General features: G+C 51.6%; 1 protein-coding gene across 5 annotated transcripts in view; it reads right to left on the reverse strand.

The window, feature by feature from the left end:
• Window positions 1-18,229, reverse strand: part of ZNF516 (zinc finger protein 516) — a 125,246-nt gene that overhangs the window by 65,065 nt on the left and 41,952 nt on the right. For all 5 annotated transcript variants that reach the window (XM_086683240.1, XM_086683241.1, XM_086683238.1 and 2 more), the window contains exon 2: window positions 5,682-7,620. In XM_086683240.1, the coding sequence (XP_086539366.1) occupies window positions 5,682-7,443 (1,762 nt within the window). In that variant the 5' untranslated portion in view covers window positions 7,444-7,620. The remainder of the gene's footprint in view (window positions 1-5,681; window positions 7,621-18,229) is intronic.

The raw sequence follows: 18,229 nt of genomic DNA on the forward strand, positions 1-18,229 counted from the left end.
CCTGCGCGGTCAGCAGCCAGTTTGTGGACATTTATTACAGATTCCTGAAAATGATCTCCGGGTTGCCAGAGTGATGGAGAAACTGAGCAAAGCAAGAATGAACGGACTGCCTGGTGACTGCATTGATTTTTACTTTCAGCGACCCCACCAGCTCGTCTGGAATAGAGCACCCCAGACCCTCGAGACCCCCTCAGGATTACCGCTCCCTGCATCCACCCGTCAAAGATCTGGCTCTTGGGTGACACCATCCCCAGATGAGCTTGCTTTCCTTCCCCTCCGCCCCAGCAAACCGCATCTTGTCAGGTCCCGTTTACACTTGGGGTTTCCCCTGGCCTCCCCTCCCTGATCCACAACCCCTCGATCTGCTCCATCCTGTTCAGCCTCTTGCTTCGGCCAAGGCTGGTGTCCTGCGTGAAGACGGAAGTCCCTCCCATCACTGAATCTGTGTCGGAGACCAGACCGTGCGGGGCTGCCACGTGGGTCCCGGCTTCGCCACTGGGGACACACATCTCAAGCGGATGTGGCCAGGAGCACGGTGGGAACAGAGCGTTCCGTGAGAGTTCCTTCTGCTCTACCCTGAGGCAAAGTCTCAGTCAGTAGTATTACAAGCTGCCCGTCTCAGCAGGTGCAGCCGCCGGGGGCAAAGAGCCCTCCCCAGCAGACCCCCCGCAGCCACAGCGACTTCTGCCAGCTACATTCACCTTAAATCCCGTTACAACGGGTGGACACGGGGTGGACGTATACAAACGTTTCTTCCTAGGCTGTTCCGATGACCGTCTGTGCTCTAATAAATGGAGAAGCGTGGCTGTCTAACCTCTCTGCCAGCTGCATGACCCAGGCATCCCCCCCCCCCCCACCAGGGCACAGTCAGGGACCGCCAGCCAGTCCCCCACACGTGTGCAACTAACACATCATAGTTAGAAGACCAGGGATCATCCTTCAATTATGATGGTAGTAAGATGAGCCCTCACATCCGAGACCATTGACCTGGAGGGAGAAAATAAGCAGAAGAAGCGAGGCAAACGGGGGCTTTCTGAAGTCAATGTGTCTTGTCCTTTAATTATCTTTCCTTTCCTTGGCCATATTGCTTAATTCTGGAAACTCTCTCCCTAATTCTTCAAGCTGCGTATAACACCGCAGGACCTGTTCTAGGAACCTATTCCGCCGCGCGGTTGAGCAGGGTTTGACATCTGTGTCGATCGCAAACAAGTATCTGTGATTTCACAGGACTTCATCTAAAACGTGGGGCTTTGCGATCAATTAAAAAGTTCTACAGAGGGGACAGGCTCACGAGATCACGCATCTGATGTGACAGGAGACTTTAGAACAAGAACTGGTCAAAACCTGGGTAGCCACGTAAGTTCTAACAGAAACAATACACAAATAAAAGGTAGGAAGGACCCGGGCTCCTCAGTGTTTTGCCTGAAGGCAGGTCCAGACACACGTGACGGCCCAAGACTAGGCAGGGCCACCCAAGGGTGCTTCTCACAATAGCACAGCCGGGAACCAAACCCTTCAAGACACGCTCGCCCAGGGTCCATCATTCCTAAATGACCCCCCCTGCTTCCTGGGCAGAATTCTGCTTTGGCTTATTTACTTGTGAAAGAACACCCCCCGTCCTCATGATGGCCTCGAAGCGCCCTCACTCTGCTCTGGGTTTGGAAATGTGCGTTTTTATAAACATGCATTACAGGTCCTTTCAATGCTCTTCTTCCCTAATTTAAAGGTTTCATTTTTTTGTGTGTGAGCTCCAAACGTGTACTTTCTATCAGCGTCTTGTCACTTTCCCCACGGACAATTAAATCTAGCTCGGTAACGTATTTTATATTTGACTGAATTTTATTCACTACTTTGCCCTTCCATTTTGGTCAGCACTGAGGGCTGCTGGAACGCAGTTTTCTGGGGAAATTAAGGTAATGTGACAATCGGAGCTTTCCACACAAGTACACGGCAACATTGAACAAAGAACATGTCATGAGAATAAGGTTTCCTTGGGGCACCTGGGTGGCTCAGTCGGTTAAGTATCCAACTTTGGCTCAGGTCATGATCTTGCGGTTCGTGAGTTCGAGCTCCATATCGGGCTTTATGCTGAGAGCTCAGAGCCTGGAGGCTGTTTCAGATTCTGTCTCTCTCTCTCTCTCTCTCTCTCTCTCTCTCTCTCTCTCACTGCCCCTCCCCCACTTATGTTCTGTCTCCCTCTCTCAAAAATAAATGTTTAAAAAAAATAAAAAAATAAAAAAGGTTTCCTTTAATTAATCTGATAGTGGAAAGTCTCTCTAGATCCAGGAGCAGCATTCGAATCCATTCCTGAATGTCAGCAAATCTTTGGGTAAAATCATGGCACAAGGGGGACTTTCCAAGAATCATCACAAAAATAGGAACCCTAACTGTGAACTCTGCTGCCACCAGGAGCCAGGTTCACTCTCACAGGAACTACTGTGGTTTTTTTTGTGATCGCTTCCCACACGTTTCCTCTCGGGCTTGTAGCCAGGCATCCCGTCTAAGTTCTGGGAGAATCTAAAGTTGCCTACGTGTTTAAAGATCGTGGGGCGCCTGGGTGGCGCAGTCGGTTAAGCGTCCGACTTCAGCCAGGTCACGATCTCGCGGTCCGTGAGTTCGAGCCCCGCGTCAGGCTCTGGGCTGATGGCTCAGAGCCTGGAGCCTGTTTCCGATTCTGTGTCTCCCTCTCTCTCTGCCCCTCCCCCGTTCATGCTCTGTCTCTCTCTGTCCCAAAAATAAATAAACGTTGAAAAAAAAAAAAAAATTTAAAAAAAAAAAAAAAAAAAAAAAAAAAGATCGAAGTAATCCTTTCGTCACAGTGATGACGAGCATTTTCCACAGTTGGACACATCCTCTCACAAAAGAAAGGCAGGCTGCAGATCGAAACAGAGGATTCAAAACACCCATTTGCCTTTCAAAGTCCTTAGCCAAACCCTGCAGATGAGAGTTTGTGAGCAGTAAAGGCAGGTCGCTCCTCAAAGAGCATCTGGGAAGCAGCGGTGTAATGACCAGGCCAGACCAGTAGAGGCTTGCTGAGACTGGACGGTCTGTGGTTTCAGAAGGAAAGATCATGTCCTTTTGAGTCACAACAGGTACCACCTGCAGACCCACAACGTTCTTGAACACTTCATGCCACGGTCACGACGTGAACTCCTTCGCCAGTTTCTCAATAAACAGTCGACCTGAACTCAACTAGGATACGCAGACTTGTTGCAGAATCCTTTAATGAATCTACTCTCTCAAAAAACAGATCACATGGGGACTCTGGGTGGCTCAGTCCCTTAAACGTCCAACTCTTGCTCTCGGCTCAGGTCGTGACCTCCTGGTTCCTGAGATCGAGCCCCATGTCGGGCTCTGCGCTGACAGCACGGAGCCTGCTTGGGATCCTCTCTCTCCCTCGCTCTCTCTGCCCCTCCCCCACCTGCATGCATGCATGCTCTCTCTTAAAATAAACTTTAAAAAAATGAGTCACATATAGAAAATACCCATAATCTCATTAAGATGTAAATTATAATCTTAAAAGTTTAAAAAATCTGAGATGAAAAAAAGTAAGGTCCAATTTAAAGTTCAGCCAACGGGGCACCTGGGTGGCTCAGCCCGTTAAGCGTCCGACTCCAGCTCAGGTCATGATCTCATGGTTCGTGAGTTGGAGCCCTGAGTCGGGCTCTGTGCTGACAGCTCAGAGCCTGGAGCCTGCTTGGGATTCTATGTCTCCTTCTCTCTCTGTCCCTCCCCCTCTCGTACTGTCTCTCTGTCTCAAAAACAAATTAAACATTAAAAACATAAAAAACATCAAAAAAAACTTAAAGTGAAAATCATTTGATCTTTCCAACACTGTGATTTCCAAAGAACTACTGAATTAGCTTATCATTAGTCATTCGACTACCACTACAATAGGTGAGGTAAAGGTTCAAGAGCTTTTTTGAAAATTAAAAATAATTGTCTTCAAAGTGAAAAGAAAAACGATTTAGTCCCAACCTAATATTTTATCCAGGGTGTTCCAAAAAACAGTCCTAGTGTTATCAGAATACAATCAGTGAAGTCCATAGTTACCACAACTTTTTAAAGAGGAAAACCCAGAATTAAGCTTCAAAACTGCCAACCGAAGGTCGCAACGGGGGTCACCAGGTTTCACAAGACAAACGGTAAGAAGAATCCTAAGTTCACAGAATGAGCTCTGCGTTTTCAGAGACTTCTGCTCCTTCCCACAGGTTAATGAGTAAGAAATGAGACAGGAAACGAGGCTCGGTGCACAATGTGTTATTGTCCGTTTATCTGCATGTCCACTCCCCATGTGTGTGCAGAGTCGACACAGGCTCTTCACGGGACTGGAGAAACTTCTTTCTACGCTTTTTCTGACTCAATATAATTTGGCTGTAGTCAACTCTCGTATAATACACTGTATAAACCTACAATAAACCCTGTTCCAAAGAATTGGCTAAATCCCTAATAAGGAAAAGATGACAGATGTGTGTTTTGTTTTGGAAAAATGCACAAGGGTCGTTCTCCTCACCACAGACTGTAAACAGCCCTGCTGAGGCACTGGGGTTTTCTATGTCCCTGGCCTTTCAGGTAAAAGCAACATCTGCGAACCCGTTTCCAGGGAGAAGGGAAAAACAGTCCTGGTTACGCAGAGAGCGTCACACGTTCTATAACTGAAACATCACCTTCCGCTAGAAAGTGCCCAAAACAAAACAAAACAAAAAAAATGAATAAGATATGTGAATGCTTAAGATTTATAAAAAGTAGGGAAACGATGAAAACAGAGTGGGCCAAGCATCTTTAAATATTTACATAGCTATTTGGAAAGTAATCTGTTCCAATGAGCCGTCTCTAAACCCACAGGGTTACTTGAATCCAAGGAGATTAATTATAACTGCACACCAATTTGAAGTTCCTCTTTTACTCACTGTCTGGTGGTGCAAAGGAGAAAAGCGGAGGCAAGCGTGTGTGGGCGTGTGCGCACGCGCATGCCCCACGGGGAAGGGAACAGGCCCCGGGAGTAAAGGGGAAAGAGAAGGGCCCACCTTGGAGGTGTCCCATCACTGCTCTTTGCTCAGAAAGGGCTGATGCCCCCGAGGGACATTAATCCAACAGGCCAAAGCCGTTTGTTAAAGCAAGGGCATACAGGCAGCTGGCAAGAAAGGAGGCAGATGTGGAGCTGACGGGCACCTGTGTCTGCACCCACCTGCCGAGCTCCAAGTACATACTGGCCACATGGTACCTGGGTGTGGGGCCACCTGGGTGCAAGGCTCCCTGGGCAAGGGCTATCCAAGAACAGGGTTACCTGGGCACAGGGTCACCTAGGTGGGGGGACCACCTGGGTCGGGGAAACCAGGACCCCAAGGGGCAAGGCTGAGCAGTGACTACCTGGGCCAGGGGTCACCCGGCAGCCAGGACCACCTGGGCCTGGACCTCCTGCACTGAGGGCTGGCGTCGGAGGCCCACCTGAGCCTGCACTCTCCAGGCACGTGTTACCTGGACACCGGGCCTCCCCGGGTTCAGGGACACTTTGGGAAGGTCTACCTAGGCACAGGGCACCTTGGGCCTGGGATATCCAGACATGGGGCCACCCGGGGGCGGGGCTGCCTGAGCCCGGACTACTTGGGCAGGAGTCTCGCAGGTACTGGGGTATCCGGCCCGCACTGCGGGGGCCCAACCGCCTGGGCGCGCGCGCTCACCTGGAGCAGGGTCGACCGCACCGTCCTCTCCGCTCTCGTCCGCAGCCTCGTCGGCCAGGCCCGAGCCCGGGGAGTCGGCGGCGGCACCACAGGCCGAGCCCGGGCTGCTGGGCTGCGAGGCCGAGTCGCCCTCGCTGAGCGAGCCGCAGCGCGCACGGGGCGCGCGCTCCCCGGGGCCGTCGCGGTCCCTGCGCGCGCGGCGGTGCACCCGCGAGTGCAGCACCATCTGGTGGTAGGTGCGGAAGATCTTGCCGCACTCGAAGCACTCGGAGGACTTGCCGTGGCCGGCGGGGACGGCGGCGCGGCGGCTGGGGCGCGCGGCCGGCCGGGCGTCCAGGGGCCCGGGCGCGGGGTCCCCGGGCGCGCCCGCCCGCTTGCGCGGGGGCCCCTGCGCGCCCGCCTCGGGCTCGCGCTTGCGCTTCTCCTGGCTCACCAGGATGTACTCGCGCCGCTCCTTGTCGAAGGCCACGTCCCCGGCCAGCGCCTCGTCCCACGCGCCGTACTTGAGGTACTCGGCCGGCTCGGCCACCTTGCCCCGGGTGGCCAGCTGCCAGGCCTGGTAGCTGTTGACCGGGTCCAGCTCGGCCACGCGCCGCCCGGCCTGCCCGCGGGCGGGCGCGCCGGCCACCGTGGGCCGCAGGTTCAGGCACTGAAGGAAGAGCTGCTGGGAGTCCGGGGGGCCGCCCTGCACCACGGCGCTGTCCCCGGCCGGAGCCCGCGTCCGACCGGCCTCCACCCGGCGGTGGATGGCGTTGTGAGCGTTCAAGCTGTCCAGGTTTGTAAACAGGTTCCCGCACTTGGTGCAGACTTCGTAGAGGGACAGGCCAGCCACGATCATCTCCTCCTGCACCACGTTGTTGATGGTGGCGACGGGGTCCAGCTCGCTCCTGGGCTTGTTCTTGCTCCCCGTCTTGGGGCCGTGCGCCTTCATGTGGTTCTTGAGGAACCACGGCTCTTTGAATCTCCGGCCACAGATGTGGCAGCCGTGGTCGAAGGAGCCTCTGTGCTTCTTCATGTGAGCCTTCAGGAACCAGGTCTGGCTGAAGGCCTGGCCGCACACCTCGCAGGGGAACTCCCCGGGGGTCAGCTCGGGCTTGCCGTGCTCTGCGTCCGCCTCGGCACCGCTGGGCACCTGCGCGGTGATGTGGTCCTTCTCGATGTGGCTCAGCAGGGACTCCTCCCGGAGGGTCACGTAGCTGCACAGCCGGCACCGGAAGGGCTTGTGAGCCTGGTGCACGTGGTTCTCCAGGTCCTTCCTGTGCTCAAACTTGCACTTGCAGAAGGAGCACTGGGCTGCGGCCTGGCCCTCCCCCGGGGCGCCCGCGGCGCCCTCGGCCTCCTTCTTGCTGCTCCTCAGCAGGATCTTGCTGTTGTCCACCTGGGTGGCCCCGTTCAGGATCCTGTTGCAGGCGGAGGTGCTCTTCGTGGGGCTGGTGCACCCATCCAGGCCCTCAGACACCCGCAGCTCGCCAGCCTCCGGCTCGTGGCCCTGGACCAGCGTGCCTGTGCGGTGGCTGCGAATGTGGATCTTCAGGTTGCCCTTCTGCGAGGCCCTGTGGTCACAGTAGGGACACTTGTAGGGCTTCTCCCCCGTGTGCTTGCGCATGTGCTGTGAGAGGGAGCTCTGGAAGGGGAAGCTTTTGCCACAGATGCAGCAGCTGTGGCTCATGGCCTTGTCCCCGTCCACTTCGGGGCTCCTGCTGGCCCTGCCGGGGCTCGAGCCCCTCCTCAGCTCCACCTCGGCCTCTCGGCTGCGATCCATCTCCGCGACAGGGGCTCCCCGGCAGGGGCGGGCACGGCTTTCTGTCGCACAGGCCTGCCAGACGCCGTCTTATCTCTCCATTTTCCGACGGGGCCTTGGCTTCCCGGCTGCGGAGACGCACCTCCCAGGACGACGTGCGTCTCCTACCTGGAAAGCATGGCGGGCGGCAGAGAACACCTGCAACACAAGAGACACGGAGATCTTAGGAACACGGTTTCCCACGTGAGCAGGGACCCAGTAACATCCTCGGGGAGCGACGGGCAGACTCCTTAAAGATACCAATCCAGTCCGGGTTAAAGGAGACGCCAACAGAAATTCAAATCCATGTACAAGCAGCTGCTTTGCTCTCAAAGACCAAAAGTTTAAAAAAAGAAATTTTTTTTTTTTTTGAGATTTATTTTTGAGAGAGACCAAGTATGAGCAGGGGAGGGGCAGAGAGAGAGGGAGACACAGAATCCGAAGCAGGCTCCAGGCTCCGAGCCGTCGGCACAGAGCCCGACAGGGGCCTCAAACCCATGAACCATGAGATCGTGACCTGAGCCAAAGTCGGACACTTAACCGACTGAGCCACCCACGCGCCCCTCAAAAACCAGTAGTTAAACAACTACGGACAATGATTGTGTGCTAAATCATTAAAATAAATAATTGCTGGGGTACCTGGGTGGCTCAGTCGGTTAAGCGTCCGACTCTGGGTTTTAGCTCAGGTCATGATCTCACAGTTTCGTGAGTTCAAGTCCCACGTCGGGGTCTGTGCTGACGGTGTGGAGCTTGTTTAGAGCTTGTTTGGGATTCATTCTCTCTCTCTCTGCTTCTCCCCCACTCTCACTGTCTCAGTCTCTCTCAAAATAGGTAAATAAACCAAAAAAAATAAAATAAAATTTAATAAATACTTGTAAATGACTTCACGCTAAAATCATTTTTTCCAGAAGATACCAGATCTTTAAAGAGAGACTCAGGTGCATGAAGCTGTAGGCAGTGTGAGAAACACAGACCACAGACCCAAGCAGGGTGGGCAGGAATGGGGGCCCAGGGGAGAGGACCAGGGAGGAGGGTTAGAAAGGACCCAGAGGCACAGCTGGTGCCCAGGACAAGTGAGCCTCAAAGGCAGTTCACACCTACACGTACTGTTGTGTTCAGATGTTAGGGAAAGGAGTCTTCAGCTAAGAGCACAGGTGATTTAGCGAGAGAGAGGCGACCAGGGGCAGAAGCAGAACCCTGAGCTCACACAAGGTCTGTGCTCAGGACCAGACACTTCCTGGTGCGCCTGGGCGTGAGACCACCGCCTCCCAGATAAAGCCCAAACCCTACGGCCCCTTCCCCTTCCTGTCCTGTCCTTGTCCTCCTGCACCGTTACCCCACCCCGATCCGAAAAGGCACCCTGGGCTCTGGCTGCAGGACTAAGTCCCAGTCCCGGTACAGAGTACCCTCCAGACCCCAGGAGTCATGCAGCAACCCCCCCCCACCCCCGCCCGCCCCCGCCCACTTCACCAGAGGTCAGCCTGCCACAGTGCCTTCCCTAGGAGGCTGGGTCTGCCTCTCTCTGGCGACTGACAGCGGGTGTCACGCCGGGCCTCACTGTCCTGTCCACGGCCAGCGCACCCTCCAGAGGGTGAGCCGCTCCTCTAGGTGCCTGGATGTTTCCAGCACTCTGTGCACAAGCCAAGGCCAACCAGACAAGGGAGGTGCCCGGTGCCATGCCCGCCACCTGCACTGCAGGAAAGCCAACCCGAATGCCACAGCAAAGCAGAGAGCGCACACCAGAGAGCGATCGTCTGTGGCAAAAACAGGAATTTCCATCTGACTTGTGATAGGGAGAATAAACAGTGAGCCAGTTATAAAGGATGTGAGGGAGGGCGTCTTCCAGGATCCTACTCTGATGGCTTCGAAAGGGAGGCAGGGCCACAGCTCCCGTGGGATGTGGTCTTTCCATCCCTCTTACCTCTAGTCACAAGTAATGGAGATCAGGATTCTGAGGGTCTCCCTGTGGGGCGGGGAGGGGCCGGGGGACTCCAGACTTGCACCGAGAGGCACCCGGATGGGCAGATTTGCTTTAAAACCAGCCAGGGCACGTATAAAGGAAGCCATGTTGTTACAAACCGACAACCTCACACGCACGACGAACCCGTGTTACAACATTTACGAAATACGAAGAAGTTGTAGGTTTCTGGTTCTCAGCGAACGTACTGATAGACAAGTTTTGCTCACAAATGCAAGGCTGTCTCCCAACAGACCCTGGGGCAGTGACCCCTCGTCTGCTCTGGGTGGTCCAGCCTGCCACGTTTTCACCAGACCAACAGACCAGGGGAGTGTCTCCGGAAGGTGCCACCACTATGGCTTCTGAGCACCTTACACGTCCTGTCCATCTCACCACAAGGGTGTGTGGATGCTGCCCGCGCGGGCCGCCTTCTGAACAGACAACACAGCTCCTGCCTTCTCCGACAGCTCCTCCCAGAGATCCTGAGGAGAAATCTTATTTGGAATATGTATTCCAAAACATCTCTTCCAAGCCCCATGCCACTGAGTTTCCCAGGCACCTCAGCAGAAACCCATGCAGTGAGAGCAGCAAAGTCTGAAATGAGGCAGGAAGCAGAGCCGGGCACAGGTACCCTTTCCTCTTTATACTAACAGGTGCACAGAGCTCCTCTTGTTGAGAAAGAGCCCAAAAACATCAATGAGTCCAGTAACGTAAAGAAATAAAAGCTCCCCCTAAAATTGGGCAAGCGAGGCTAACAAGAACTCTTAATGACCACTTAAGCTAATTTAACTCATTTTCTCAAGCTGTTTGGGTCCTGGCACAAGTTTTATATGGCCGTAGGGTATTTACGAGTTTATAAGGCAAACGATGTGTGCGCATCTCCTCCTATCCCAAGGTTTCTTTTATCTGCCCCCCCAAAATGTTGAGTATGATAAAATATACAAAAGTAGGAGTCAAACACACTATTCATAACTACCTCAGTGACCTAATCTCGGTATAAGGATCTTATGAGTTTAAAGAATCATAAAAGAAATAACTTTACAGAGAAAAAAAAACACACTGGAATTTAGGGGTTCTGAAATAATTTTACAGACTCCACTGGACCTCTCGGCTGGTTAACGAAGAGTATTCAACGTCAGACAGTTCTCCAGCCCAAGGGGATCAAACAGCCGAAAACCAGCCACAGCGACAAGGTTCGGGGAGTGCTGGTGCTCAACCACACTCAAGGATCACGGAGGCAACTAACAAATGCACCTGGAAATAAAAGTGCACTTTTCTCCAAGTGAGAAGACCGCTTCGGGTCATCAGAGATGCACGCTCCGTGGACGGTTTGTTCCTTCCTTCTCTGCCACCGTGTGCTCAGCACCCCCAGGAGCCGTTGAGAGTCAATGCTTCCAAAGCCAGGGGGGCAGCTCCGGGGGCCTCTACCCCAGCCCCAGCCACGAGTGTCGCAGAGTGGACCCTGGGGGCCCCGGCCGCCCACTAGCCAGCCAGGTGGCTCACGGGGGCGACCCTCACAGCGCAGGATCCACCCGTCACATCTCAGGAGCTGAGAGTCACCGGAGCCCCTGGCGAGCGCCTTCCTCACATCCCTGCCACCGTCCATGAAGAAGCACCTGCCCAGGGCGGCCCGGCCGACGGCCTGCCCTACAGGGCACAGGAGGCCAGCAGGTGTGCGCGCAGCCCCGTCCGCCGCAGGGTGGGTGGGAGGCACCGGCCCCGGGGGTCCGGGCTGTGGGAGCCTCCGGCGGGGCAGCCAGGCTGCTGGTCCCACGGGCGCGGCCGCACTTCCCTCTCCGTCCATCGGGGGCCTCAGTCCTCTGCACATCGAGCCAGGCTGCCATCTTTGCTGGCGGAGAAAGCCAGGGTCCCTCTTCACTGCCTTGATGCACAGAGTCTGAGTCCCCAGCACCCCCGACGCCAGCCGGAGCCTGGACGCCGCCCCTCGAGAGCCCCAACGCCAGAGAACACGGCGTCCTCACGCGCGCTTCCTCCAAAACCAGCTTAAAAGCTTCCCCCAAAGCCAACAGGGCCCTGCAAGGAAGGACACTCACGGGGCCCCGGCCACCAGCAAAACAAGCCCTTCTTTCTCTTTTGTTTTCCGCCTCTTCTGTGCCCACCCCCACCCTTCACAAGCCAGCCCCGCCGTAAATCCCGAGGGAGCTGCACGGGGCGCACTTTTAAAGAACTTCAGGATATGCCCGGGCAGAAAATACATCCATGTGGAAAGCGGGGAAAAAACGCTCTGACAGTAGTAACTATTTAAGCCCCAAACACCACTATCTTGAGGAAATCGTAACATCAACAAAACTGGCTCCACTTGAAAAAGCTCCACTCGGTGGCCCTCTTCCTGACGAAGAAGCCGAGTTTCTTGCAAACCTTTAAAGGAACAGTCACAAAGCGACTCTCTTCCCCATCGGCCGCCAAATCAACAGATCTTTGGGATACTCTTTTCGGCCGCGGGCAAAAACTGCTATTTAAGCCAGGGTCGTCCCTTCTTTTCCAAAAAAGAGCAAGAATGCCGTCACCAGAGCTCTCATCTTAAAAATGCACCCCTGGCAGCGGCCCCCCGTTGGCCCCTTCCGGCCAAACACGTCCTGGTAGTGAGCTGCCCGTCTCACTCTCGCAGACACACGAGCACACACCGAATGGGATCTGACGTTCTCACTGCTCCACGACACCGCGTTAACCCCAAGACACCTCGTGTTACAACACGTGTAGATAAACGCGAGCTCTTTACGCAGACCAGAGCGACTAAAGTCTTCCAGCAACGCAGACACAAAGAGGGAAGGGGCGGAGGTGACAGCAGACACACGTATGTGCTTTGGCGGACACAGGACAACATGTCGGCCCACACGCGTGCACAAACCGCGGCCCCGTTGGAACACATCCTTCGCCCATAACGAATCAGTTCTGTCATCGTATTACAAACTTTTTCCAAGGCTGTCACTGGGAACTTGCCAGACGAGAGTGTAATTTAATTGTTTATGCACAAAAATGGCTTGCTGATTAGGGTTTTAAAATAGATTTCCAACGGATCGCTCACTGTGTGTGCGTTTCTCTGCAGAACAGTGTGAAGCCACTCTTTAAAAATGCCTCATGTGTTTTTTGAAATGTCATTTTGTAGAAGTGGAATCGCATTTATTAAAAAAAAAAAAGACAGGTAAGGGTAAAATGTTTATGTAAGAAAATAAAATTGGGTATTCATAACACAAAAACACACGGTAACGGAGATGGGGAAGGATTTAAGAGGACAATGCACAGAAGTTGCGAAAATAAAACGGGCAGCAATCACGTAAGTGAACCACGAGGCCTAAACACACAGCCGGACGGAGGGCCGCCGCACCTCACACTCTGTGGGCCTGCACGGCACGGCTGAGATGAAGTGACTTTTTCAACACGCTCACACTCGCTGCGTCTGGGATAAATTTACTCTGTGGGCAAACGTTTCAACGAATAAATCTGTCCTCAAGTGAGGGTCCCGGGAAGCACATGTCACACCTGAGACAATGCAGGAAAGGGGCTTCGGGGAGCAAGCTGGAGCCCCAGGCCGAGAACCTGGGGTTAAGTCCCCCTGCCGTGCAGTGACTCCCGAAAGAGCGAGCCCTGCACACCTGCAGCCGGAAGGGGAAGAGAATCTAGAAGAATCCAGAAGAATCTAGAAGCACCCCCATGCACCCTGCAGTCTCCGCCAGAGTCCCTCCCGGTCAACGGGGTCTGAGAGGTGCCAGGCCGCTCGCGGGAGCCTCACGTCTCAAAGACAAGAAACAGGTGCAGGCTCGAGAAACCCAGAAGTCGGAAACGCACGGAAAACCATGTACTGGCAGGGCACCCGCGGGGGAGGTAGTTGCTTCCGGAAGGGCGGGGAGGGATGAAATGACCCGCGTGGACAAGAGCAGGCGCGGTATTCCAGGGAAGTCGAGGCCCCTTCCGGGACGCAGGGGTGCAGCAGGACTCTAGAGCCGAGCACGACCTCCCGTTGGCGGGGATCCAACCGTGAAACCCGATGGGGTCGCCCCGGGCGCCAGCCCCCTCCTCACCAACACCCAGTGACATCCCCGGCGTCCTGCCGGCTGCGCGTTCGATTCCCTCCTGAATCCACACACCCCTCCAACTCGAGCCCAAGTCCACATCCCAGATGCAGACCCGCGCCCTGCACAGCACTCATGCTCTCACAGAGGCCCAAATTCTCGGACGGGGACCACAGGGGCCTGAGCGTCCGTGTCACCAGACGCATGTCCCCGGGACGCCCTCTGTGACCCTGTGCTCTGTTCCCGGGCAGATGCGCGCACACTTACTTCTGGGCCTCGCGCATGTAGTTCCCAACCCACCTTCTCACCTCACCTGACCCTCCCCTAGCTCTCTGCACGCCCCGGCCGACCCCAGCACACATTCTGACACGTTACAATTACCGCTTCTTTAATTGGTCACTTGTGTGCTGGAGGGCATATTCTGCGAGCGTGTGCCCTCTCCCGGCTCAGTCCCCCAAGCCAGCACAGAGCCAAGCACATTTTGGGCACCACAGAGCTGTGGGAGGAATTCTAGCCCGTGAGCTTCAAGGCCAGATAACCCAAAATCAAAATCCACGTCTGCCACTCACTTGGACCTGCTGTGTGACCTTGAGGAAGTGTCTAAAGGTCTCTGCTCCCCAGTTCATTTCACTTTTTAAATATAAAGGATAATAATGATAACTATATTATAGTAACTTTGTGAGGTTTAAATTAATGCATTCTAGGTGCAACATTTAACATGTGGTAAGCGGTTAACATGTTACACATTATTATTAATAATCGTTGAATCAGTAAATGAAATGTCAGTGCAAGACCCAAAAGATACCTACTCCCTGGCAGTAACAGTATTTGGCTTAATAAATTCAAAAGGACAAAATAACAGAAGCTTAGGAAACTGAATTAGAAATCACTAGTGACCCCCACATACTCACAGTGCACTCTTATAGGTCCATTGCAAAAGGTTAATACAACTGTAAAGTCTTTCACCAGCTAGAATCATCCACAGCAGACGTGTTCAGACACATCCTAGCTCCCAAACTCTTCGTAAAAACTAAACTTTAATACAGACTAAATACTAGAGAATATTTGAGAACTGCTATTGCTTTTGTTAGGTTGGTAATACAAGAGAACATTCTCAGGTTTGAGAAATGTTGATGAAATATTTCAGAGATGGATTATGAAAAAGAGAAAGACAAAATATATCAAAATGTTAACAACTACTGGACCTACACGGTGGTGTATGTATTTTTAGCGATCTGATTTCAAAATCAGACGAAGACCCCACCAAAAAAGAAAATTACAAGCCAATATTCTTGATGCACAGAGATCCAAAAATTCTCATCAAACGTGAGCAAAGTGAATTCAACAATACATTAAAAGGTGCATATACCACAATCAAGTGGGATTTATTCCAGGGATGCAAGGATGGCTCAACATCCGCAAATACGTCTGTGTGATACGCTACGCTGAGGAAACGAAGGATAAAATCCCAGGATCGGGCCACCTGGCGGCTCAGTCGGTGGGGCGTCCAACTTTGGCTCAGGTCATGATCTCGTGGTTTCTGAGTTCAAGTCCCATGTCGGGCTCTGTGCTGACGCTCAGAGCCTGGAGCGTGTTTCAGATTCTGTGTCTCTCCCTCTCTCTCTGCCCCTCCCCTGCCTCACGCTCTCTCTCACGTGCGCGCTCTCTCTCAAAAATAAACATTTTTTTTTCAACGTTTATTTATTTTTTTTGGGACAGAGAGAGACAGAGCATGAATGGGGGAGGGGCAGAGAGAGAGGGAGACACAGAATCGGAAACAGGCTCTAGGCTCTGAGCCATCAGCCCAGAGCCTGACGCGGGGCTCGAACCCACGGACCGCGAGATCGTGACCTGGCTGAAGTCGGACGCTTAACCGACTGCACCACCCAGGCGCCCCAAAAATAAACATTTTTTAAATCACATGATCGTTGCAATAGATGCAGAAAAAGCATTTGACAAAATTCAACATCCATTTATAATAAAAACTCAACAGAGCAGGTACAGAGAGAACATACCTCACCATAATAAAGGCCACATATAAAAAAACCCACAACCAACAATCAGAATTGATGGTGAAAAATTGAAAGCTTTTCTCCCAAGATCAAGAACAAGACAAAGATACTGTCACCGCCCTTATTCAATATAGGCAAGTCCTAATCAGAGCAATAACGCAAGAAAAAGGAAAAAGAAGACATCCAAATCAGAAAGGAAGAAATAAAACTCTCACTATTTGCAGAGGAGATGATATTATATATAGAAAACCCTAAAGACTCATCAAAAAAACTATTAGAATAAATGAATTCAGTAAAGTTGAAGGATACAAAATCAATATACAGAGATCTGTGGCATCTCTATGCACTCAAACTATCAGAAAGAGAAATTAAGAAAACAATCTCATTTACAAATGCATCAAAAAGTATAAAATACCTAGGAATAAATTTAACCAAGAAAATGAAAGACCTATACACTGAAAATTACAAAGATTTAGACACAAATAAATTAAAAGATATTCTGTGCTCACGAATTATAAGAATATTGCTGGGGCGCCTGGGTGGCTCAGTCAGTTCAACGTCCGACTTTGGCTCATGATCTCACAGTTTGTGAGTTCAAGTTCCGGTTTGAGCTGACAGCTCAGAGCCTGGAGCCTGCTTTGAATTCTGTGTCTCCCTCTCTCTGTGCCCCTCCCCTGCTTGCGCTCTCTCTCCCTTTCCCAAAAAATAAATACACATCAAAAAAAAAAAAAAAAAAAGAATATTGCTAAAATGTCCACACTACTCAAAGCAATCTAGATTCAATGTAATCCCTACTAAATTCCAATGGCATTTTTCACAGAATTAGAACAAATAATTCTAAAATTTGCATGGAACCCAAAAGACCCCAAATAGCCAAAGCACTCCTGAGAAAGCACAAAGCTGAAGGCATCACGCTCCCTGATTTCAAACTATATTACAAAGCCACGGTAATCAAAACAGTATGCCATGGGCACAAAAACAAACACACAGATCAGCGGAACAGAATTGAGAACCCAGAAAGAAACCTACATGTAGACAGACACTTAATTTACAACTAAGGGGGCACCTGGGTGGCTGGGTCAGTTAAGCGTCCAACTCTTGATTTTGGCTCATTTCGCGATTCACGAGTTCGAGCCCTGCATCAGCTGACAGAGCAGAGGCTGCTTGCGATTCTCTCTCTCCCTCTCTCCCTCTGCCTCTCCCCTGCTCGAGCTCATTCTCTCTCAAAATAAATGAATAAACATTAAAAAAAATTGTTTTTTTAATTTACAACTAAGGAGCCAAAAACATACAATGGTGAAAGCAGTGTTTCGATAAAGGTGCTGGGAAAACTGGACAGCCGCATACAAAAGAATACAACTGGACCACTCCCTTACATACACCAAATTAACTCAGAATGGATTAAAGACTCCAACATAAGACCTGAAACCATGTAACATCCTGGAAGAAGACACAGGTAGAAAGCTCCCTGACACTGGTCTTAGCGATGTGTTTGTGACTCTGACTCCAAGGGCAGGGGAAACAAAAGAAAAACAAATGAGACGACATCAAACTAAGAAGCTTCTGCACAGTGAGGAAAACCATCATCAACACAGAAAGGCAGGGCCCCTGGGGGGCTCGGTCGGTCAAGCATCCACCTCTCGATTTCAGCTCGGGTCACGATCTCACGGTTCATGAGATCAAGCCCCTCATTGGGCTCTGCGCTGACAGCTAGCAGCCTGCTGGGGCTGCTCAATCTGTCCCTCCCCTACTTGCACACACACGCGCACGCCCTCGCTCTCTCTCAAAATAAATACACTTTTAAAAAAAGGTGACCTACTGACAGAAGATTTTTGCAAAGCATAAATCCAATAAGGGGTTGATATCCAAAATATATAAAGAACTCCCACAACTCAACAATGAAAACAACAAACAAACCGATTAAAAAATGGGAAGAGGATCTCAAGAGGCGTTTTTCCAAAGACACAGAGATGGTACACGAAAAGGTGCTCAATGTTGCTAATTACTAGGAGATTATAAATCAAAACCACAACGAGAAACTACCTCACGCCTGTCAGAATGGCAATTATCAAAAAGACAAGAAATAACAAATGCTGGAGGAAAGGCGACCCTTGTATTCTGTTGGTGGGAATGAAAAACAGTATGGAGATTCCTCAAGAAATTAAGAAAAGATACACGATATGGAAGCAACCTAGGTGTCCATCGATGTACAAATGGAGAAAGAAGACGTAGCATACACACACACACACACGCACACACACACACACACGCACACACACAAAGGAATACTACTCTGCCATAAAGAAGATGAAATCTTGCCATATGCGGTAACACCGATGGACCTTGAGGGCATCATGCTAAGAGAAATAAGTCTGAGAAAGACAAATACCATATGATCCCATTCATAATGTGGAATCTAAAAAATACACAAAGAAAACAACGTGAAAACAAACTCAGAGATACAGAGAACAGGTTGGTGGTTACTCAAGGGGGAGGGGGTGGGCAAAATGGGGGTCACTGTGCCCTGACCGATGGTGACCGGGTTTTCGGTAGCGATCACTATGTCGTACATACAGGCGTCAAATCAGAATGCTGTACACCTTATATAATGTCACATACCGACTGTGCCTCCTAAAAAGGAGAGTGTTGGAATATTAGAAGCACCTCAACCCTAGCAAATAACTGTAAATGAAGCACCTCAACTCTGTTCCTGTTCGTTGCTGAGTCTACACGGGGAGTGTACAGATATTATTCTCTCAAGAATAACT

The sequence above is a fragment of the Puma concolor genome, chromosome D3, assembly GCF_028749965.1.
Source record: "Puma concolor isolate L17-30 chromosome D3, mPumCon1.1.hap2, whole genome shotgun sequence".
NCBI classification, from domain to species: domain Eukaryota; kingdom Metazoa; phylum Chordata; class Mammalia; order Carnivora; family Felidae; genus Puma; species Puma concolor.